This window comes from Ips typographus, linkage group LG6, assembly GCF_016097725.1.
Source record: "Ips typographus isolate SLU linkage group LG6, UJ_Ityp_2.0, whole genome shotgun sequence".
NCBI classification, from domain to species: domain Eukaryota; kingdom Metazoa; phylum Arthropoda; class Insecta; order Coleoptera; family Curculionidae; genus Ips; species Ips typographus.
Window position 1 is genome coordinate 5,277,943 of NC_138427.1, and position 23,738 is coordinate 5,301,680.

General features: G+C 32.6%; 1 protein-coding gene, 1 long non-coding RNA gene and 1 other non-coding gene across 5 annotated transcripts in view; 2 read left to right on the forward strand and 1 right to left on the reverse strand.

Moving 5' to 3' along the window:
- The first annotated feature begins 2,178 nt into the window (after window positions 1-2,178).
- Window positions 2,179-4,019, forward strand: LOC145730413 (uncharacterized). The gene is made up of 3 exons (XR_014178615.1): window positions 2,179-2,420; window positions 3,603-3,759; window positions 3,897-4,019. It is a non-coding gene; the product is annotated as an uncharacterized LOC145730413 (long non-coding RNA).
- On the forward strand, window positions 3,187-3,260 carry TRNAI-AAU (transfer RNA isoleucine (anticodon AAU)). Its single transcript has one exon. It is a non-coding gene; the product is annotated as a tRNA-Ile (tRNA).
- A 13-nt stretch (window positions 4,020-4,032) lies between the features above and the next one.
- The window catches only part of Abd-B (Homeobox protein abdominal B), a 74,821-nt gene continuing 55,115 nt past the window's right edge, over window positions 4,033-23,738 (reverse strand). For all 3 annotated transcript variants that reach the window (XM_081981610.1, XM_081981608.1, XM_081981609.1), the window contains exons 3-6: window positions 18,700-18,791; window positions 15,320-15,366; window positions 10,169-10,912; window positions 4,033-6,099 (exon numbers count right to left, since the gene is read on the reverse strand). In XM_081981610.1, coding sequence (XP_081837736.1) covers window positions 5,696-6,099; window positions 10,169-10,871 — 1,107 coding nt within the window. In that variant the 5' untranslated portion in view covers window positions 10,872-10,912; window positions 15,320-15,366; window positions 18,700-18,791 and the 3' untranslated portion in view covers window positions 4,033-5,695. The remainder of the gene's footprint in view (window positions 6,100-10,168; window positions 10,913-15,319; window positions 15,367-18,699; window positions 18,792-23,738) is intronic.

The window sequence follows — 23,738 nt, forward strand, 5'->3', positions numbered from 1 at the left end:
TTGCTGATGAATTTTAAAGAGAGAGTACAATTGAGCGCCTCAGTTGAGTTGCTGATCAATAGACCTAGCATTAATTACAGAATTACGTTGTAGACTCACAAAGAAAATCATGTTGGTAAAAGGAAAAAAAATCAGTGAAAACCAGATGAGTTTGAAAATTCAGCGCATTTCTTATTAACATTTAGCATTAGCAACATGATGAGAATGGCTTTATCAACAAAATGTTTTTTGATGATGAATCGCTGAAACTGATTACTGTTGAAACCAGTCGGTACTCGAAGACCGGAAAACCTGCAATGGATAATATCATAAGAAAAGAAGATTACCGAAAATTAGTTGCCAAAAATGCCATAATGCGGCAAATATTGTCATACAATCACCTGATCATTGCATGTGTCTATAGTAGGAAAAAAATTGCACCGCGGTTTTGCCATTATACTATTCCTTTTTATGATTATACTCCTCTACGCAATTTCTACAGAAAACTAACTATAGGATCAAGTGGTATTTATTTTTGTTCAAAAACGAACTACAGAGTTTGATAACAAATGTTCTTCTTTGAGTCTTATGACCGAACATGAGGTGTTGAGGTGTTTTAACAATTGAGTTTCGAGTTGTTACATTTGAGGATTTCGACTTGACAATCTCTAGCCTGCAAATTGCCCAATAACCTCAAAGTTATTTAGTTAAATTTACATTTTACCATGTAGAATTGTAAAACTTGACTTAAGTAATTGACTTTTAAACAATAATTAGAATACGATTACTACCTATAGCGCGACGTTACCAATATACCCATCTTCCTAGAAACTAAGAGCCACTACAGCTAACATTGTCGTCTGTGACCCTAAAGCGATCAAACTGTCATCTCATGTAGAAGACATCGTTTTGGAAAACTTTTCGACTACTGATTAGTTTCTTTTTTGAGTAGATTGTCAAATAACCCAGTTATTAGGCCAAAGGGTGTCAAAAAAATTTAAAGCTTTGCAATTCTAGTTTTGAAATTTGATGGCCTAATCAAAAAATGCTAATCTTGGACAGTCAACTTGTAAATTTGGGTTCGAAAAAGGTTTACGTGATCTAAGTAGAGTTGAAACACTTTAACAATAGTACTGCAACGTTGCCAAAATGTTACTTTTGAAAAAATGCAGAAAAAAATTAGGAAACCGCGTATTTAAAAGCAAAATCACTGACTATTCGATTTCAAAGGATTTTCCTAGTGTCTATACACAAAAATATGCACAAACACAATGTTGGCTATTTTTAAAACCATTATTGGAAAAATGAAGAAAATCTTGATAATTTACGACAGCAAATATAATATTCAGTTAAAATAGGAAAAAAATATACAATTTTGCAGTAAAAAAAATTGAATTAGTGTCGATATATCATAATAGTTATTTTGTTCAATTTCAGTTCATTGTGTACCAAGCTCTAAAAATTAGTAAAATGTGATTTTTTTTAACAATTTTGATGGTTAACTTTATACGTTATTGAACCGTTTTTGGATATTTTTTCAGCTTACTGCTTAGTAAGTTGCCAATTACTAAGTTACTTACTTTTTAGAATATACAATTGAAGAGCCATTGTATTACACAGGCATTGTAAAACTAAAACGGGCCATAATAGAATTGATGAATGATTGAAACTTTGATAATTGCATGGTCGAGACAAACCTAAAAAAAATTCCAAAAAGGCGGAAATTTTGTTGCAATGTTGTCAAACGTTTCTCTGAATTCGTCGACTAAATTACTTGCAAAATTAATTTTGTCACTAGAACATTTCTAATCATTTTCATTTATTTGATAATGTATTTCCTATAAGTGTCCTGTGTTTAGTTTGTTTTCTGTGTACATTTGTTTAAGCCAATAACAAAATTATGTAACTAATCCAGTGAATGAATTTAGATAAGCTTCCAACAATATTACCCCCCTTACTAAATTTAATTAGATTTTCTGTCTGTCTGGCACATTCAACTATCTATGTTTCTCTGTCAGTGACACGATTTTCCTATGATCAGTTTTAGTTTTACCACACCTGTATATTAATATTGGTTTATTTGATGTTATTAACAACAAAAGTCACGTGTTGTTTTTTAAGGGAGCGTTCCGGAAAAAAATAAAAAACATTAGGCACGCCACCTATATTTGCCTTTGGCCTTTCTATACTAGAAAACGTATGCAGATGCAGTAAAAAATATGTTTTTTTTTTATTGTTTCGTGTAGTTAATTGCAAGTTGTGAGTGAAAAATCAAAAAAGGGTTAATTCCTGATCCAGATATGTATAGATAGAGCTTTTTATAAACAATCAAGTCCAGCCTAAACAAATTGGTTAGAACATTTGTCCTGGAAAGTACAACACACAGCAAACTAGTTTAAACACTGTTGAATGTAAGAAAATCTGTAAATCCTTGAAACTAGGTAAGCAAAACTGGTAAATGGTTCTTATGTTATTACCAAGAACATTCATTCAAAATTATTTTTGTTGCTCTCACATTGAAGGATGCTTTAAAATGTAACTCACATACCTGTGCATGTAACAAGTACCTAATAAGTTTACTGTACTAGAAAGCACTGGTACTTACCATTGAGTATAGTGTTGGAGTAAAATCATTCCACTTCAAAGTGTTCAACCACTGTTGAGTTAGATCCGGTTTTTTGTAAAGTAAAAAAGGCTTTTCCCTGAATTGCTGTTACAATGTGGCTTGAAAAACTTATGAACGGCAGCAAACCAAAATAACTCACGCAAATAACCTCAAGTTTTGATTTTAAACCGTAAAAATTCATCTAATCCTCAAAAAACTCAATTTCCACTATACAAACAAACGCAAACTGTCAGCACTATTTCCGCCATATTGGAATTTTTGACAAGCACCTTCTAGGCTTTCTAGTATAGTAGGCGGTGGGCACGCCCGTTCATTTTGACATTGTCATGACAAGTCACATGACCGCTCTATGAACAAACCTGTTGATTTTCATGTGACAACTGTCAGATTGCTACACGTTACATATGCCTATACCCAAATGAAGGCTTTATATTAGACTTGACATTAGTAACATTTTGTAAATTACATAGTAAACACACATTGAAAGTAAAATATTTACTTATTTTTACTGATTATTTTAATAAACTTACAGAACACAGTGTAGTTTAGTAAGTTCAACGTTAATTCAAAGCGAGATACATGGCCCATTAGCTCAGTTGGTTAGAGCGTCGTGCTAATAACGCGAAGGTCGCGGGTTCGATCCCCTCATGGGCCAATAACTTTTTTTATTTTTATTTATTGTCTATATCTATAACATTTTCTCTGATGCCATTGTCAATTTTTTTGTAATTATTTAAACAATGTCTTTCCATAAATATTGATTTTTTTGCTCTTACTTTAATACACATAATGTTAGATCATCATAGTGGTAAAGTAATAACTTTGATGATATGTGTATATAAATTTAAAATAATAATGATTTTAATTGTAAAACTTGTATTTTTGCTTTATCTAAACCGTTTTTCCAAATTAATCATAAATGATGTTCTATTGACAAATGTTTTTAATTTTTGTGTTTTATTATCAGTTTGATATTTAAATTTTGTTATTTTTACAGGAGAGACCCAGTTTCTTGCTCTACTGATCCGCATTGTAACGAAACGCACCCGAACGACCCCGAATTATCAGGACTAAAGAAGATGTAGTGTGTTTTCGAAAAGCTTCGGTAAATGAAAGATCCGCACCAATAAGCCCTTTGCAATTAAGAGCTTAAAGTAAGTTTTCACATTACACAGTACTCCCAAATTTCAGATAAAAGCAATAATATATACGTACATGTACTTTGCATTAAGTCAATACAATTTAAGTTCAATGGGATCAATTATTTTCACTGAAATCATTTCACATTCAGAAAATTGGTGCAGAAGATCTTTGGTATCATGATGCATCCAATCTTTACTGCAGCATCTGGTAGTTCCAGTAAAAAAGGAAGATGAACCACTTAAAAGGAAAGGAAGGGTTTGATCAGAAATAAATTATACGCTACCTACTTTTTAATTTGTTATTTTGTATGTATACATTATAAGTATAGGTACATATAAACACAACAATATGCTTCATGAACACAACAAGTGAAATTTTGGAACTTAAAAAAATAAAACTTTTAACATATAAAGTGCGGAAATATCAACGTAAAATGTACGGAATGCAATTAATGATTTTGTTTTTAAGCTTAAAAGCTCCATAAAGTTGCATTCCGTCCAGCTGCTTTAGGTTATTAAGTTGATATACAGGGTTTCCACTAACAAGTTTGATGGTGCAAAATAAGAAAAGCAACAATGATACTCTTAACTTAGAAAGCCAGAATATGTTTAACACCCTGTATATACAAACCTATTATACTTACCTTCTTTAGATCAGTATCAAAATAACCTAAAGCCAATATAGAGATGAAAATTAAGTAACATTAACTAAAAAAATATAAACATCAGCCAACCAGAGATCAATCAGCAATATTTTTGCTTTTTTTCTGAAAAATTTTTACACTTTAGTTTTAAATACTCATTAATTTGTTTATTATTTCTTATCTAATTTATTCATTAAAATATTTACAACATTTTTAACTTAGTCGAGTTATCAAAATACTTGATAGGAAAGTGAGCAAGTCAAATATTCACCTTTTTTAAAACAATTTACTCGTTTCTGGACTGTCATCATTGGCTTGCTTGCCCAAAAGTGTCTTACATTTTATAGGGTTGGTTAATAATAGGTTTATAGTTACAGTAAAATTCGGTTCCTAGAGAAGGTTTCTTAGATATATTACAGTAAATTTAGTGGCAAAACACCAAGCGGTAGAATGACTATTATACCATCTATGTTAAGTATAACCTACAGAAAATGTGTAGTAATTTTGTTAAATTAAAATATCTACAAATTTTTTGTAGTGTCTCATGGAAAGTTAAAAGATATACAGGTACCTAACAAATATATTTACAGACGTTATAATTCGAAGAAAAACTTAAGAAGTAACACAGAATTTATGGCGATTATTATTTAAGCGTTCTATACCTTTAATAATTTACTATACATTTAGGCTAAATAGGCAACACTGATTACATTTTCTCAACATACCAATAATTAACATCTAAGGACAAAAATGACAGTCGACGTATTTACAAAGTACCTAAAACTATATAATTTGTTTTAATAGGCATTTTTTGCGATTTTTATAGCTGCTAAAACGGATCAGAGAGCATATCCGTCAAATTAAGTACAAAAAAAAATAATTGCACTGGATTTACCGTAAAACTTTCTGCAACACTAGAACTCACCACAGTTAAAACATTCGAACTAATAATATCACCACAATGCAAAATCAACAGCAGAAACAATAATACCTAAAAAAATACCATATAAAACTTAATATAAGTTTTCAATAACCTTTCAAATTCATATTATGAATTATACATATTATAACCGTGTTTTTCTTAAAACTACAAACAAAAATATCAGGAATTTTCTTGTCTCGAAAAAAAATATTACAAATTTGCACAAGCCCTGCCTAATTTCGTATTTTAACCGCAAAACCTCTACAAATACGGTTTTTCTTTGGCACTGCAAAGAACCCAAAACCACCCACCAAACTCTTCCCCCTTTTTAAGTAGTCAACCCGTGGGGATTACCCAAGGCAACCCCCGTAAACCCCATAGGTCACTGATGATGTTTTAAAGTCCCATTAGCCGAAACGTGGTGACTGACAACGTGATGTTGCGGATGCAGATGGCCCGGATGGTGATGATGGTTCTGGTTGTTGGTGGCCGAGTTATTGTTGTTTTGTTGTTGGGCCGCCTGTCTTTGCGTGTTTTTTTTGTTTTTCATGCGTCGATTTTGGAACCAAATTTTCACCTGTCGTTCGGACAAATTCAGGTTCCGTGCTAGTTCCCAACGTTTTTGTTTCGACACGTACGCATTGAACAGAAACTCTTTTTCCAGTTCCAGGGTCTGGAATTTTGAGTAGGGTTTGCGTTTTTTGCGTACGGTCACCTGACCGGTCCATTCCAACGGATTGCTACTTCCACCGCAGGATACGCCCACGCCCATCGGACCAAGAGATCCTGCAAAAATTAAAAATGTTGTCAATCTAAATTATCAAAAATTTTTTCATAATTTGCCTTAATATGATATTCAAGTGTTTTAAGACAATAGTTAATAGTTATATTATGTATTATAAAAATACAAAGTCTATGCACAAAACTTAACAGAATTATTAATTATTTTAGTAAACTGATGTAAGATGCAGTTATTCAGCAGAAAACAAAATTTATTTTTAAATAAAATATTATCATTCTTGTAGATTTGATTGATAGACAAAAAATAAGGCAGAATTAACAAAATTACAATGTTCCAGTTTTAAATGGCCAAACTTTAATAACATAACATATAATTTAGATGAGTTGTTGCTGTATAAACTTAGGTTGCTATGATTTCACTTTAGGTATTTAATTTGATCTTAATACTAAAGCATTTTAATTTTTGTTTTTAAAGATTTCTAATTTATCTTGACACCGAGAAATTTCCGGGCACTGGTACATTAATAAAAAATGTTTAATTTAGTGCCCCCTATCATTTCTAAAAATTGGGAATAGTAATTTTGTGACACCCTGAAGAGTAAACAGTTACTTAGATTAGTAATTCTCAGGAATCGTTTGAGATAACAATTTGTATTTAATATAAGAATTTTTTGTGGTTATTTCTAATTCAAAATATCTTTACAAGGATATTGATTTTTAGGTAACCAGTGTTGTTATACAGTGTTATTATACTTGTAGATGGAAATATGTAATTAAAAATAGTGTAAAAAATAACTAGAGTACTTTTTAATGTAGGGACTAAAACTGAACCTTAATCTATTATTTAAAATTTATCGCAGTTCTAAAAAAGAGCACTTTTTTGCGAAAATGATTGTAATTACTGCAATTTGTGTTTTTTAACTTTACCTACATTGTTGAAACGTGACAATGTAGTAATATAGACTGAATATATAATTATTGTAAAGCAAACGAACAGTGTCCTATTAAAATTAATTAACAAGATTATAAAATGTAGTAACAAAGTTGTGCTCCTTATCAAACAGTCTGGTCAGGTGTCTGGGTCCATGACCATGTGGAAAACATCTCTAGACGGTTATATTATAATTTATTATTATTATATTATATCTGCTAAACTGTTTGCACTAAAAAGTGTGTAAACTGTTATCTTCGAATTCCCTGTATATTTTAACATGCAGTTTTTCATGTCATGACCGAATGAACCATGTACAAAAGGCATTTGTTCATTTTAGTTCCAATCAATTTGATGAATTGAAATCTCCTTCCTTCCTCTTTCCTTCTTACTTTATTCGGAAAACAACGGTTATCGTAAAATGCGTGCCAACTGAACTCATCTACATCAGCTGGAGCTGGTCATGTGACCATTGATGGTCCTGACGTCACCAAGAATCGAGATGTAAACGCGGTCGTTAAACGGACCAACTGCTCTCTTCGGATATGCGGTCGTGATTTTACAATGTTGCCACATAAGACGTTTCTACACTTTCCAAATTTCACCACACAGAGTTACGTGATCATCAATTACAACTACATTTACTTAACTATCTGAAGCTAATCATTATCCCATTCTTAAGACGAGCTGCAGTAAAAAGCGATCAAAGAGGTAGAACAGTTTTAAAATATGACAACACTGTTAAAAGTAGCCCAGCTGAAAAAAGGGTGGTTTATCCCTATAAGAACTTGCTTTATTTGATTATATTTTGTTTTTTTCTCAATTTAAATTTAAAATTACTACTAAATTATAGTGAGATGTAATAATTAATTAATTCAATCGTCACAAGGTAAGACCAAAACAAATAACATAAAGTTTTAATGTCATTCCAAGACTGAGAGTCGTTGCCTTCAACTTGACGTACTGAAGTTGTAGTAGTAGTAGTACGTTAGAGTTATAAAGCACTTTTACTATGTCATAAAACTGACCTAAGCCATAAAATGTGTTAAAAATGCTCAGCTGACTGAACCCAATTATGACAGTTTATCGTACTCATTATTTGTGTTTACTAACTTAAGCGCGTTTTCTCAGTGATTTATTGTTAAAATTTTTATTATCCTTTTATTGGTGTCTATTATAAATATTGCGATAATAAACATTTTACTATAATCTAATTATTCTAATTTAAAAAGCAAAACCGCGTGCCCATTTACATTTTTATTATTGCTTTACCCAACAATATGATAATTAATTGGCGACATTGTTCTTTGTAATTGAACCTTCATTTCGCTAAACAGTTAGCTAATAAAGACGGCAATTATTTTTATTGTTTATTTATGAGTATTATACTGTTGGTTTTATGTGTTAAATTATTTATTGATACTCAAGTATTTGCACGGAAGCTATTCAGATTTAATTTGGTCTTAATGTCACTGGGTGGTGTAGGTTAAGAAATGTTTTAAGTTTTCTTTAAATAGCTTTATATCTATTTATTCTTGTATCTTTTATTTTAGGTTTTAAAATATTTTTTTCATTTTGCTGAATGCATCGAATACAAAGAATTCAAAATGCATTATACTCCACAGTACCTCTTTTGTGGTAATAAACTGTAGTTAAATGTAAATTGCAGAAATTAAATAAATTGTATTTAGATCTCGAGTTAGATTCTTCACAATCAAATTAGGTTTGGCAACATTGCTTACAGGTCTCAATTAGTCAGGTCAGGATTTATATATTGTTCATTTTGTGCCTAAATTCCAGTATTGCAGATAGCAATAGTAGCCCTTGGAATTAGACTAACACTGGGTAGTCAAATAAGAATGGGAATACCATTATGTTATATGTTCATTATGATGCCATTTCTAGTATTTTAGTAAATCCAGCGTTGTCTCATCCTCATGAAATCAGTAACTACATTGGATTTTTTAGATTTTGCTACCTACCTACTTAGTCTAGAGAATTTTTTGCTAAATCAAGCCAAATTTTCTCGTTTTCGAAAAGCTACTTACTACCTATTCATGCAAATTTTGTCTATATGTAACGCTGTATCAAGAAATATAAAATTTTTAATAAATTCCAAAAAAAATTGATGTTTAATAGTTAGTTTTACTAAAACGACCAATTAGACTGACAAAATGTTAAAATCAGTTAGTCATTAAAATAGATGTAGAATGGAAAACTGCACGCGGATATGGTTCGAAATGCGAAAATATTTTAAATTTAAAAGGAAATAATTTTTGTTAGAGGAAATTTTGCCTGATTTTTATAGCCCGATTAAAAAATCTATTTTAAATTTAATTTTTATGGTCGTATTAACAAATTTTTACATTTTATCTAAACAATTCTTTTATCTTCTTTTTTGTGAGTGATCTGATCCCAAAAAAAAATTGAATTGTTTGTTCATTGTTTTTTTTTAATTTCTTCTATTTAAGATATTTTTCTGTATTGAGAAATTTACATTTTTTGGTAATTCTGAACAAATAATTGAAAAATTTAAGTTAGTTTGCAGTTTTCAGCCAGAACTATCACAAAACATTGTTTTTAACTTTGAAAACTCTAGCAAAGAGAATAACAAAGTTGCGAAAATCTCAATACACGGTATATACCTACATACTACATCCCTATGAAATTTTACTATTTTACAAATAAAAAACTGAAATTTGACTTGATAAACATATAAAGAAACCTAACACATTAAATCTGAAGTAAAAAAATACTTAGCAAAAATTGCTACCGCACCCTAAAGAACAGGAAAGCCCTTCAACTCCAGCTGGGCCTTTAAAGGGACGATTGCGACAATAAAAGTATCGATTATTCACACCGATGCAATTCAGATAGGCCTTGTGCATAAAGTTATCAGGCTGGCGCCATCTTTTGCCGGTAGTTAGTATTAGTTTTAAAGGATATTACATTAATTTATTCCCTGACATCTAAACAAGAATAAATTAGATGAACTGGTGACATTGAGACTAATTACTCACTGTTTTTCTGGTAGTATATAATTATTGAATAAGAAAAATAACACGAACGGGTGATTGATGTTAATACTTTTGATGTTGCACTTTTAAGTAATTTTTCCAATGCTTGTAATTTATTGCTGTGAACTTTGACTGGGTATAAATTATATAACAATGTAACGCTTACCTGGTGGCGGATAGGGCGTAGAAGGAACTGATTCAGGTGCTCCATAATTGGTGAGACCATATCGACTGTCTGGATGGGAAAACCCAGCGTCCAAAGTAGGAACCCTCCCCCGATCATCTGTGGGTGTTAAATAAGGTCCGTCAACGTGATGCCTGGTGCTGCCGGAGTACGGAGAGTTGTACACGTTACACCAGGAACCACCCCCAAAAGATTGATGGCAAGACGATGAAGGATCAGCACCGACACCTCCTCTGTTGTACTTATTGTAGTCAGACGTGGCCGATGAGGCAGTGGCCGGTGACCAAAAGGGTAGTGGAGGTTTGTGGTCTCTACTACCATTGGGATCGGTCGTTAGGTTGTAATAAGCACTGGGATTGTACTGATGTCCCAAAGATGGTTCGAAAGCCGTGTGGTTTTCAGAGGGTGAATAGGACGTCCAATGGTTTTGGCCGTGTCTGATCACACTACCATCCGTGCAATCGCCATAACTACCCGAGGTCAGTCTTTTAGCGGGAATGTGCAAAGGACCAGCCGAACCGCTGTTGCTGGTTACGCTTGCCGGCGAAGAACTGGAGGTAGCCGACGTTGTGGCGGCGGGAGGTGCGGCTGCTGGTGGACTGGTCATCCCGCTGGTACCACTCGGTGTGGCGGCACTTTGAGGAACCGGTGGTGGACTTTCTTCGTAGAGGCCTCCGTTCATCATGGACCACCAGGCCACCCCGGTGGAGGAGCCCGCGGCGGAGGCTGGTGAAGGCCCGGGAGGATGAACCACATGGTCGTACAGGGTGGGTGCGGCGCACGCCACGGGATCCGCGATGGTGGCAACGATGGTGTTGATGAAAGATCACGGCGTTTGAAGAACGGCGAGGATTTATGAAAAAAAGTCGAAAAACCCACAAATTAGTTTAAAATTCATTTATCAATGTCCCGGACGATCTCCCAACAAAACTTAGGTAGTTCTAATGTCGCGATAGCGGCCGCTAAAACACTTCGCTCAAAGTGCACATAAATCACCACCAGATGATGCGGCACCTTGTATACAAAAAGTTTACGAGCCGTAAAATATTTTATTGGCAGTTGTAACAATTTACGCTCTTTCAGTTTTTGCTAGCGTCCGAACTTTACGCTTCCTCTATCCAAAACAGCACCGACGAAGCAAAAAAAAAAATTACGAAGTGTTCAAGAAAAGTTGGAGAGCGCGCTCGAAGGATCACGTATCGAGAGAAGCAGATCGCGTAGTGGCATATCGTCAACGTACATCGAATGTAACTGTCACAAGGCGCAAGTTGCGAACACACACTGAATTTCTGTGTGCTTTAAGCTCGCGAAGGACCAAAAACCCGACTGCGATTGGCGATGCGCCTGCGATCTAGCGAGCGTTACGTGAAACGCTACGCCGGCAAAGTAACGTACGTCGTTGCCTCCAGCAGAGATCTACGCATCTACATATACGTGCGACTTACGATAATTAACAATGTCCGAATTTTTTTGTTTTAAATAATTAACTATCAAAGACCGGTGCATGACATATTATTCTATTCAATTGTAATTAGTCAAGGTTTTTCTATACCTACAACGGGGGCAATAGAATAATAGCCCTGGGTCTTTTACGACCCTTTTGCTACCTATTTCAATGGGCTATTTATGGTACTGAACCATATTGCAAAGGAATGTCCCAGAAACATTGACCGGATTGATTACTTTTTTTTTAACGTTCAATGAATAAATATGATTGGATCTGCTATTTGAAATTGCTCATATGGAAAAGCGTGGTCAATGTTAATTAGCATAAATGTACTTGATTTACTTTTATTACCAAGTATTTTTATAAAAATATTTTTCTTTTATAAATGTATTATTTTTTTAGGAAAAACCTATGAATCCAAGAATTTAATGGAACTGAGTTAGAGTATAACAACAGTATTAAAAAATTAAAAAGAAACAACTTAGCAACATTGAAAATTAACTCAAATATGACTAAACATTTTTGGATTCCGTTATGTATTTCTGATCATATTTTTGTTTATGGTATCTGTATCAATTAATTATTACGATTACTTTCAGTTATTATTTGCCTTTGTGTTGTTCACTTTCAAAATTAACACAATATCCAATATAAGTAGGTTGTACTTTCCTCCAATATAAAAAAACTTTAAGAAACTGTCATCGTCAGCTGTTGGTAGGACTAAATCAGGTTTGAAGAACTTTTTTGTGCGTCTTTGATAAAAAAAACTTAGTTGTTGCGTGTAATTTAAGTAAAACTTTTATTGACAAAGCCCTCTTTCTGTGCAGTATTTGATTTGGTTAGTTGTGAGTTTAATGGCCTAACAATTTATCCATAACGAAACTAATAATTGGTTTTAAGAGTGTAGGTAGGAAACCTTGACTACTCTCTAACTTGGCCTAAATTACTTGTCAGTGAAAAGAACCTAGTAAACAAAATGCAATTACAGAATTGATTGAAGACTTCATAACAACCATAACTGAGTGTCAGCGTTCTAGTATAAATATAGAAATTTCAAATGTTTCTTTTTTCATTACCACAGATCAGTTAAGTTAAACGATTGATAAAATAGCAAAGACATTTTCCACCTGTTGTGGCTTACTTACTGCTCTTCATTTCGACCAACCGAGCCATAAAATTTTATGATTACGCTTTATTTCCCTAATAACGACACGCATTCTAACCTCTAGCAGAGCTTCCGAATATTTTCGGACTAGAACCGTGACGAATTGAGGGCTAAAACCCATGAAACTGTCTACTTAAATTAGATGGGCTTTAATTTAGATGGTAGATTAAAGTTATGAATTTAAAACCTCTAACAAAGTTGTGAATGAAAAACATATTGTTCTTTTTAATGGAGCATAGTACAATATTGTTAACTAAAATAAACAAATGCCTATAACTAACCATATATTTTTTGTGTGTTGTTTAGAAAAATTTAATTATTAGAAAAACAAAAATTTATATATTTTTGTAAGGTTGGAAAGCTAGAAAAAACATAAACTCTATTTTAATATTTACTCAAAACCTTAATCTGTTTCTAAAATAAGTTAAATTTAAATTTATCAATTTTTTCTAAAGTATTTTTTCTAAGTATTTATTTAGTTATTTTGGAGTATTTGCTTATATTGAGCTGATATAAGAAAGTATTGGTAACACTGTGACTATATTGGTTTTATTACTAGTTAAGTATAAGTTAACTTTCCAAACTTTTTGAAACTTATTTCTTGTTACCTGAAATGTTGCTTGAATATTACAAGAAACAAAAACTAGGTATATATTCTCTATAAACCCTGGAATTCAATTCTTGCTGTACTTCTAAAGCTCCCAGGTATAAAGAGTAAATCTAACTTCCCTGGTATACATTTTTATATGGCATTTAAACGAGAGAGATAGAAAACGAGCGTGCATGGCGCACTTTCTCCGCCCCGAGTGAGAGGGCAAAGCCCCGGCGCAAACTGCATATTGGACGAGGGGCCCCATTTGCTACGGCAACTTCGTAGCGGCCATCGACTCTCTACAGAAATAGAGCAGGTAGATTCCATTTCACGCCTCGATGGCATTTACGAGGTCCTTCAGTTATTTGGCTTGTAACGAGAACCGAAAAAAGCCCTTTCAGACAGAAATTTAAATGCAGATAGTATTGGATGCGAAGCTCAGTGTTGCCCCGATATTAATCATGTTATTCATGTCATTTTTGGACTTTTTGTATGTAATAAAAAATTAGATAGGTTTGTTCATTAGTTTTGTTTATATCATTAGTACATTATTTTAATTTTCTTTGATATTGAATTAAATAATGTTAAGTAGTATCTTTTGTATTCTTGTTAATATTTTATGAAAGATAGAGCTGTAATTTTAATGATGAAATAATATAAAAATAGAAAGATTACTGGCTTATTTACTTCTTTGCTCTATGCAATGTTTCTTAGAAAATAAAATGTAAATAAAAATTAGTTTGTAGCATTTTCTTTTAAAAGAATCCAATTTTGCGCCACTATCTAAAAATCAGTAGAAACTTTTCTTACATGTGTAAATTTCGACATACTGACGAAAATGGCGGTTTTGAGTGTTTTAATAAAATAAATTCTGTCAGAACCTAATATTGTTATTGTGGACTTAGATCTGAATAGATATTATTACTTTAATAGGATCTGTATAAGAATTTGCAGGGGAATATGAAGCATATGAAGCCTCAATTCTGCTTTTTCCCCTATATTTTGGATTTGAATGGCTTAAAGAACATCCTTTTCAGCATCTTCCAAATCCACAATAACTCGATTTAGCAAATTGACGTAAAGTAATGGGTTCAAGTAGGTTATTCATATCTTTTTTCAAAATAATCAATCATAGATTACTTTCGCTAGTACTGAAGTAGTAAACGAACAACAAACTCAAATTGCAAACGACATTTAATTTAAAAAGCCGCCATGTTGATGATGACATTTTCCCACCATTGCACCTATATTATAACCTAATTGGATTGTGAAAACATTATAATCAAACTCTTGAAAAAGATTGAAAAATGTTTGAATAATTTGGTAGATTAAAAAAAAACATAATACAAATTGCTATTTAATATATTCTGACCTAATTGTATCTCATCACATTACGCATTATCTGCTGACGTTGAAACTAGCCAGATTTGGTGTATATGTCGTGGGTGATTGTTTTATAAATACAATACGTTTAAGTGAACGAAACATCGAACAGACACGCACCTAACGATAAATATTTGTACTTAAATTTTAAACATACGCCAGCCATTTTATTTTTGGACGCGAAAGGCTGCCTACATGTGTTTTCTATTTTCTTTGTAAAATTCATTTTAAAATTGTTTACTGCCCCCGGTCCTACGGTCGATTTGCTTGTGCAAGTGAGACACACTTCTGAATCTAAATTTATATGAGTTCTAGTTATAATTGACACGTCCCACTGCTAAAGATGTACATGAAGAAGACGGAATGGAAAGCATCAATGTTTTAGCGAAATAGCTCCAAAGAAATAATAAATTCTGCTTGTTTGGGACCATTAATTATTTGCGATTGACGGGCTTAATAAACAGTTTTTCGAATGTTTGTTGCTGGAGATCGTCACGTAGCACTAAGTTTACTTATACCAAAATTCTATTAATGTAGTAAAATTACCTTGATGGAAGCTGGCAAGTGTAGACGCGGTAAATACTCGCGGAAGTCTGCAAAAGAAAAACTCATTTAACCATCTCTAACTAAATGTATCTTATTTTATGTACGTAAAACCTTGAAAAGTAGATTACCAACCTGTTTCACATAAAAAAGTTGTTAAAGCCCCTCATGCAATTAAGATTAACCGTTCATCCTGATTGTAATCAATTAACCAAAAGGATTCCAACATAATATCTTCAGCTATTCAAAGTGAGATATGAAGAAATTACCTCTTCACGGCATATAAGTAATTTATTTGCGTAGGTCCGTAGGATTAATGAACTGTAAACCGTTTTATTTTTAGTCCTGTGTATATAACCTCAGACAGAGAATGTTCAAAAAATATGGCATGTATTTATAAATCAGAAGATTCCACTCATCACCAATTATTCCCAAACAAATTTCGCTCATTTAAAATTAAAGAAAATGCTGGTAAATTTATCAAACGAATCTAATTGAATGAATTAGTTTGAACAATATTTTCTATAAAAACTGTAAATCTTGTTGTTCCACTGCTGTTTTAAATATTGAGGATATAACTATCCTAAAACAAAAGAAAAACAGATGTTCTAAAGTTATCCAAATTTGCCTGATATCGTATAAATTTCATTTGTGAATTTTCTAGTTTTATATACTTTTTACAATTATGATGATCCACTATTTCACATAAGAGAGTACTTAGACTAATAATTAGTTCAATATAAAAAAAGCTGTGAACGTCACAGACACGTATGCCTAGGCAATTGTATATCAGTGAATATCTGACAGGAATCTAAGTTGGATTTTTGGGAGTAAAACTAAATCACTTCTTCGGAACAGGTACTGTAAGTATAGCCAATATTCTGTGTAAAAAGTATTCTTCTGTAAGAAAAAGGTAGGCAGAATGTGACGAGAACCTACTATTGTCAACTCATGTGGCACATTCTACCAACAATTTTGTTCCTTGCTTTCAAGATTAGAGCCCTGAGCCCTGATTCTTGAAGCTGACAAGGGCAGATTTCTGTTATAGTTTGCATACTTTTTTCTTGGTAACTCTATTCCCTCATTTTAAGAATACCCACCCTGGATGCATATTCTTGAAACGAGGTAAAGGAGTTATATCAAGAGAAATAAATGTGCCAGCCAATTCTATCAATATTTCTTTTGAGAATTTCACTCCCGGTTTTCAACAATTCAAATTTCTTGCGAAAACAGTATAAATCGCATCAGAATGGAATTTTCCAAAAAACATAAAAAGCTTGGCAGTGTAGCAGTATTACTCAGCAAAAAATTATTCATAAACTGGTTGACTTTACAGATTACGTATACAACTGTGTTGATAGACGCCGGACAGTGGCAAATTCCTCTGATGGTTTCCAATAAGTATAATAATAATAATTAAAAAACCACTTATTTTCTCTAAACACTGACAGTTAAATACACTCTGTATATACCACATTATAAATGAAAACAAGTTTGCAGTTTAAAACATCTCCATTAAGTTGTTTCTGAAGGAATGCTTAGCTTTAAACTGAATAACAATAAATTCATCCAAAGTCAAGTGTTAGAAGGTTTGAAAAGAGTCGCTTAATGCAACTAATTAACTCTTAAAGCGTCGACTAATAACCATTAAAACATTCTATAGTTCGAAACGAAGCCGCACGTGAACAATTTCCATTATACTCGTTCCCAGACCCACAAAACGTCTCCAGCGGGCTATAGGATTACACTAACAAAGTCTTCACAGAAATTCGATTCCCTGGGCCATATGAAATCCTATAAATATTCGAAGCAAACGTGACAGGTTTGTTGTTTCAATCGGAAATGCGTGTAATCTCTGACGATAAAACCACGCCTCGACTTTGATCCGAAACGTGCGACTCTAACGCAAACAAAGATTATCCTCAACGAATCAACCGAAAATGGCGTTAAATTTTTTCGTTCGTATCGTTTTAGGCAAGTTTACCGTATTAGGAAATCGCATGGATCAGACACAGAATCTCTGATTTATGGCGGAAAAGACGAGGCACATGTTTTACCTGATGTGCTGTGGAGGAAATCTTTAATGTTTCAGCTTGAAGCAAGACAAATTGCGAAGATGGTTGGGAAGACGGAATAATGCAAAAAAGATGTAAGTTCACTTTGCCTTTTCTTGGGATATTAACATTCCTAATAGATTTACAGTCATTCATATGATAAACAACCAAAACGTCCGGAAACTGATACATTGCGTCACTAGTGGGGTAAATGTTTTTACTATTTGAAATCAGTTGTACTTTTCTTCAAAAATGTGCAATGTCTCTTATGCTCATTTATACGAAATTAACGGTAAAAAAAAGTTTTAAATCAATGTAAAACTGTTTCTAAAATAAACATACTTAAATGAAGAATACAATTTTTCACTTTTTTTTCAAAATTTGCTAAAAATGGAATATTCAAACTGTGGAAATAAACTTTCAACAACATGAAAATCATCTTTAAAAAAATGCATACTGTCTTCATTTATTTAGAACAAACAGTATGTAAGTTGGGTATATTTTTGCGTCATACTGTCCCGTAGTTTTTATGGCAAAACCCATTAAGATGTGGTTAGCTTCAACCATATTTGAACCATAATGATATTTGTTGTTTTTCCTGTAATTAATGTTTTTTGAGGCCTAGAGGAAATGAAATATTTTAACCTTCTTAATATGACTTTTACAACAATCTGCAATTGTGAAAACATTTTGAAAAATCTCTTTGAAAAAGTGCACTTTTCTTAATTAGTTTAGTAACAAATAAGGTGTCATTTTGGTCTATTATTTTGTTAAACTATTCGTAGTTCATATGGCAAAACCCATGATAGTATGCATAACGACATTTGTTGATGTTTTGCTGTAACCAAAAAGTACATTGGTGTGAAGTGAATTTTCTTTGTAAATGTTGGCAACAGAATAGACAAAACAGCAATTTTGATTAAACAAATTGGATGAAAATATACCCTCTCCCGTTTTGTGAAAGATATAACGTACAGTTCTTTGAAAGTAAACGTAAAATTTAGTTTTACGCTGATAAAAATCGAAATTTTCTATAAAATTTGAATCTCAGGCCCCGAGATAAATTTTTGTCAATTAGTTCCCATTTAAAAGCGTCTAATTTAAGGCACCCTGTAACAAGTTTTTGTAATCTGATTAAAGTAAACGGGTTATCCAATAATATCAAAAACTAATAAACTAAAAAAAAATAAACGCCTCGAAAATTTTAAAACACTAGTTAAGATACATTATCTAGTTAAGTTTATGTAATTTTACGTTTACTTGGTTGGTTGTGGATTTATTCGGCTTTTTATAGTTTTTTTTTGTGATGAATAATCAAAAAAATCTTACCTATTTGATAGATCGAAGGGATTGAAACTTCTTTCCACGTCCCCGAACAGCTTGAAGCATTGGATTTAACCAGTCTGCAGGAAATAGACAGCCTGAAAAATAAATTTTTAATTACCTTTACACATCGACTTGACAATTAATATAAATTGAAATTTCTTATAATAACCTTAGGCTACTAATAACTTGGATGAATTATTATTATTGCGACTGTTTAGAGACTTTGTGTCAGTTTTAACGCTTTCCTATAAATTACTGGCGAAAGTCCTGTTGGATTAACTCGATACGATGGCAAATTTGGTGAAAGAGCAACAAACACCCCAAAAGTAGTCCGTTGTCGTGTAACTGAGCTTTAAAAAAAAACCTACAACGGGGCATAAAACCTTTAATCGCCGTAGGAACGCAGCAAAGGTTTTTCCATCTCTCTAATTATACTTTGCCGAAGGACATTTGAAAGGAGTTTAATTAAGAAAATTATACTGGAGCCGGTTGTGCCTGTAATGGCCGCTATCGGGTCGAGATTGAGAGCACAAAACCTGAATGAAACGACTACGTGATAAAAGTTTTTAAATTTGAATAGAAAAAAGCTTGAGTTATTACTAATGTTTAAGACTAAGCACAATATCTATTAAGGAATGATTCATAACAATAGTAACACTCACTCTCATTTTCTAAAAACTACCAGTAATTGCACTTGTTTTGACCGCAAATAGAAATATTTATTATTGTGTTGTTCTTTGGAAAAATACTAATATACCACAAAGGTCGTTGAATAGCAGACACATTATACTCTGAAAAAACGGAGTTTAGTTATTGGTTTATATACAGAGAGAGTCAGTTTAGTCAGGATAATAAACTTATCTCATTAGTTTAAAAAATACAAAAAAAGGTAAAAAACCACCAAAATTTTTGTTTCTTTACCAAAATATTAGTTTTTACTATGATGAAAAATTGTCTGTATCACCATTGTTTCTAAAGGTAGAACTAATATTTTTGGTTTGCACTAATATTTTGTGCAAACGTTCTAAAAAAATGTTTATAAAAAATGTATCTGCCCCACCTTTATGAACCACCCTGTATATCCAAAAATATTAAACTATGCATCTCAATATTCTCTAAAATGTTGTATTTAACATTTTTTGGTATTTCTTGAAACAAATGAGATACTGAACTTTACTCTATCATTGACACCCTGTATATATACATATTTCACTAGCAAAGTATTTTCTAAATTTTATATTGCAAAACAGGTTAATTTTAATACGTAAAAGTACTATAAAAAATCCAAAAAACTCGTATACTCTTATATTTGCAGAACACCACATTCCATGTAAACCTCAATGTTGCAAATTTCCAAAATGGTCTCTGTCAGGCGCAACGTAAAATTTTGGAACGCAGTTTCAAACCTGATTAACATTAAAACCCAGCAAACTTGTAAACGATGAAACACTTTTCAAAAGAATTTCTTATCTACCCCTGGAATTTACTGAGTTTAGGGTAAAAGGGGAAATTAGCCTTTCGAAAACAAACGGGGGTATTTACTTCCATAAGCTTTGACGACTGAAAGAAGCTATTAAAAGAATTCTTGCCCTGAGCTTAATTATAAGATTACGTTAATTAAAACAGTGACTTTTTTACGAGATTGGATAAAATGACAGCCTCTCTCTGCTATCAAGCCAATGACAAGATTTATATTTTTCAAGCTGATTTGGTATTTTTTAAGGGTGGATTCGGTATGTAAATATATCAATCGGGAAAATGGAGCCTTCCTATCGTACGAAATGTTTTGTCAAAATTGAATTGAGCAATTTCATCAAGTAATGGCCGCCATAAAACTATGTGGAACGCAGATTAGCTTTGTGTTGACGAATCTAAAGTAACATCGACCGAATTGGAGAGATAAAGATAAGGATTTTTTCAATTAGGAATTCAGTATGGGCTGGGAAAGTTGTTTTTCCTGTAGTCGTACACAAAACAATAAGAAATCCCCTTTTGGAAAGAAGGCGGAAAATATTTGATTTGGTAAGTTATAGACAATGCCCGGAGTATAATAAAAAGGGCCTCATTGAGCACGCGGAGGGTCTTTATTTGCTGTAGCTCACAATATTTATTCAGAGGGAGCCGGGAGAAAATAATGATTTACTTTCCCATTTAATATTTTCTTCTAAAGCAGAACTAATAGCAGCCTACATCAGGAACCTAACTTTTTTCTAGTTTGGTATAAATCCAGCTTCAGCTTTATTAAGCCGATTTTTGTCCTTCATGCCATCATAAACTTTGATTATTCTTAATGCGGACGTCAGCTTTCAGGAAGGGAAAATACTCGTAACCACCAAAACTTTTTTCCACCCCAAGTTTTTCGTTATATAGAGGGAGTCACAGCCTGAAGCCACACCAAGATAATTGTCTTTTATCCCGGCATTTAAACCAAAGCAATTTGTGGCAAAACCTTGCGGTTTAGAAATTACCGGGAGTATATTTAATAGGAACTGATTTTTAAATTATAGGGGTGTTCTGGTTTAATTTTCTACTTGCTAAGGTTGTTTTATTAAAGTAAAGTTGACTCCCAGTTAGTACACTTCTAAGGTCTCTTATAGGTATAAGAGACTTTATTATAATTTGAAAACAGTAACAGTCAAAGCAACAGGATTCATGGTTTATTTCATCAAAACCTTGTTACAAAGAGCAAGTAATTTTAGAGAGTGAATTAGTGAACTTATTTAAGTTTAAGTCTAAAGGGAAATACGGTCTTTAGAGAAAAGCTAAAAATAACAATGAAACAAGGCACAAACCCTAACCGGAGCTATTGAGAAAAGAAGGGCCCCAATGTTAGCGCCCGGAAATTCGTTGTCGTAAAAGGAAACATTTCGAAATCCTGGAAAAGCCGTATTTTGGAAGATTTTGAATGTAATCCACTCTAGTTTTGTATTCCGCAACTGTTCCCAAGATATTGCAATCAATGCTTTGTCAGAATGTGAATAACTCAAAACTGTTTTAAGTTCTTAAGAATAAGTCATTCATAGTCAAAACATCATCGAATCTTAAAAGGGCCAAGAGTTCAATTTCCGTTCGCCTACTCCCCGGTGTGAAAGTAGAAAGCGTTTTCGTGTTATTTTTCAACACCAATCGTCATTTATTATACGGTTGCCCTTTTCCTTCTATACTTGTTTATTACTGGATCAGCCAAGGTAGTAATGTCGGATCAGTTTCTTAAGGGTTTTAACGGCAATTAGAGGCCAACGACCACAAAAAAGCGGTTCTTATTTACATGCAAATGTTTGAGAAATACAGTTCTAAATAGGTGGATATACCACTATATTCGTAAATTATTAAATGTGTATGCAAATGCAAGTTGTTTAGTTTGAATACGGTTCGAAAAAATTATTAAAAATGACATAATAGGCGTTTCTTGAATTTTAAATGAGCAAAGTATTTTCAGATCTTATGACGTATAATATTTAGTTTTAAAAAAAAGTAATAAAAATACTTGATGCAACGAGCTTTTTTGGTCACATTCTAGTTTCAAAAATGAGTTGCCATACTTCTGTATATCTTAAATATTTATGAGTATTGCATTTTTATTCTTATCGTTTTTCATTTGTAAATTAATTATATTTTGCAGAATTTTGAAAATTATTTTTTAATAGTATATTATTCAACGAGCATGTTATGGTAGTTATTACCCACAAAGATGAAGTTTGCGTAATTATTGAGTGAGTAATAAACTATGTTTTATTGTTTTGTACCTCCATGTGACAGTTTTCATGGTTAGGATAGAACTGACGGCCAAATGTCATACCTAACTGTCAAAATTCTTTTCTTAAAGCTATAAAATTTGTTTGGTACTGCTTATTGCTTATACTGATTTTGTTGGATTTTAAGAGAGTTTTGAGGTTTGTTGTTTCATGGAGAGAATTTTGACGGTTGTCATATTTAAAAATAGATATTATCTCAGCAAAAATTCAGTCTTATACAAGAATCCGTTACATATTATAACATTCACTGAATTTTAATAAGATAAATGCAGCATATATCAAACAATTTTGCTAACTATTTCCTATGCTTCTGATACTATTGAACCTTGTAATGAAAAGTCACGTTCAAGTATTAAAGCCAGTGATGTATTTATTGCAAATTATTTTTCATTATTTAAAGAAAAAGTTAATGGAGTGTACATTGTTGTAAACGCAATTAATTGTATACGTCTGATATAAACTAAATCAAAATAAAATTAAAATTCAGTCATGTGAAATTTTTTTATGAAGTCACGTTTCAGAACAGCATTAAACGAATGATAAAAACTTGTATTAAATGTTTTATGGATTTAAAAGTTTTGGAAAGATTAAAGGAATTTTAAGAAAAATTGTGTAGGAGTTGTATTGTATGTTCTAATTGGCCAACAGTGTGAATGCAACACGCTGTGTAATAAAACGTTAACAACACTATAAATGTTAGTACAATCCAACGCACATGGCACTTTTTAGCACTTTGATCTGTTTCAATCGAATTAAAAGTCATGCCATGGTTTAAATAAATATATTTATATTTTTATATCCAAAACTTCCTAATCTCCTACTACAATGCTTTAATAAATATTAATAAATTAATCATCAGGTTGCCGGAATTAATTAATATAAGTGGTTTTTATGTATTAAAGCTAAAATACCATCATCACTCCCTCACAATCTGACCACCAAATCAATAAAAATATATAAAACCCCAAAACAAGGAAATTATCGGGCATCGACCGCGATTATCTGGATGCACCGATGCACCAGGAAGTCCACCCGCGGGGGCCATCCTCGTGTCCGCGTCCTCCGATGCATCTCGCTGCTCTCCTAATACGAAATATACTAAATGCACTCATATTAGTTTAAATAAAACAAAAAGACATGCGGCTTGTTTATTATTTATTTGTTTTCGGGCCAGGTTCTCTTTCCTTTTTGTTATATTTGGTCTTTTTTTGGTGGGTGGAGTTAATCTGGCCGCGATCGGCGAATCGTGTCCACCACCACGTTTTCCAGTTTTTGTTAGTCCAGATT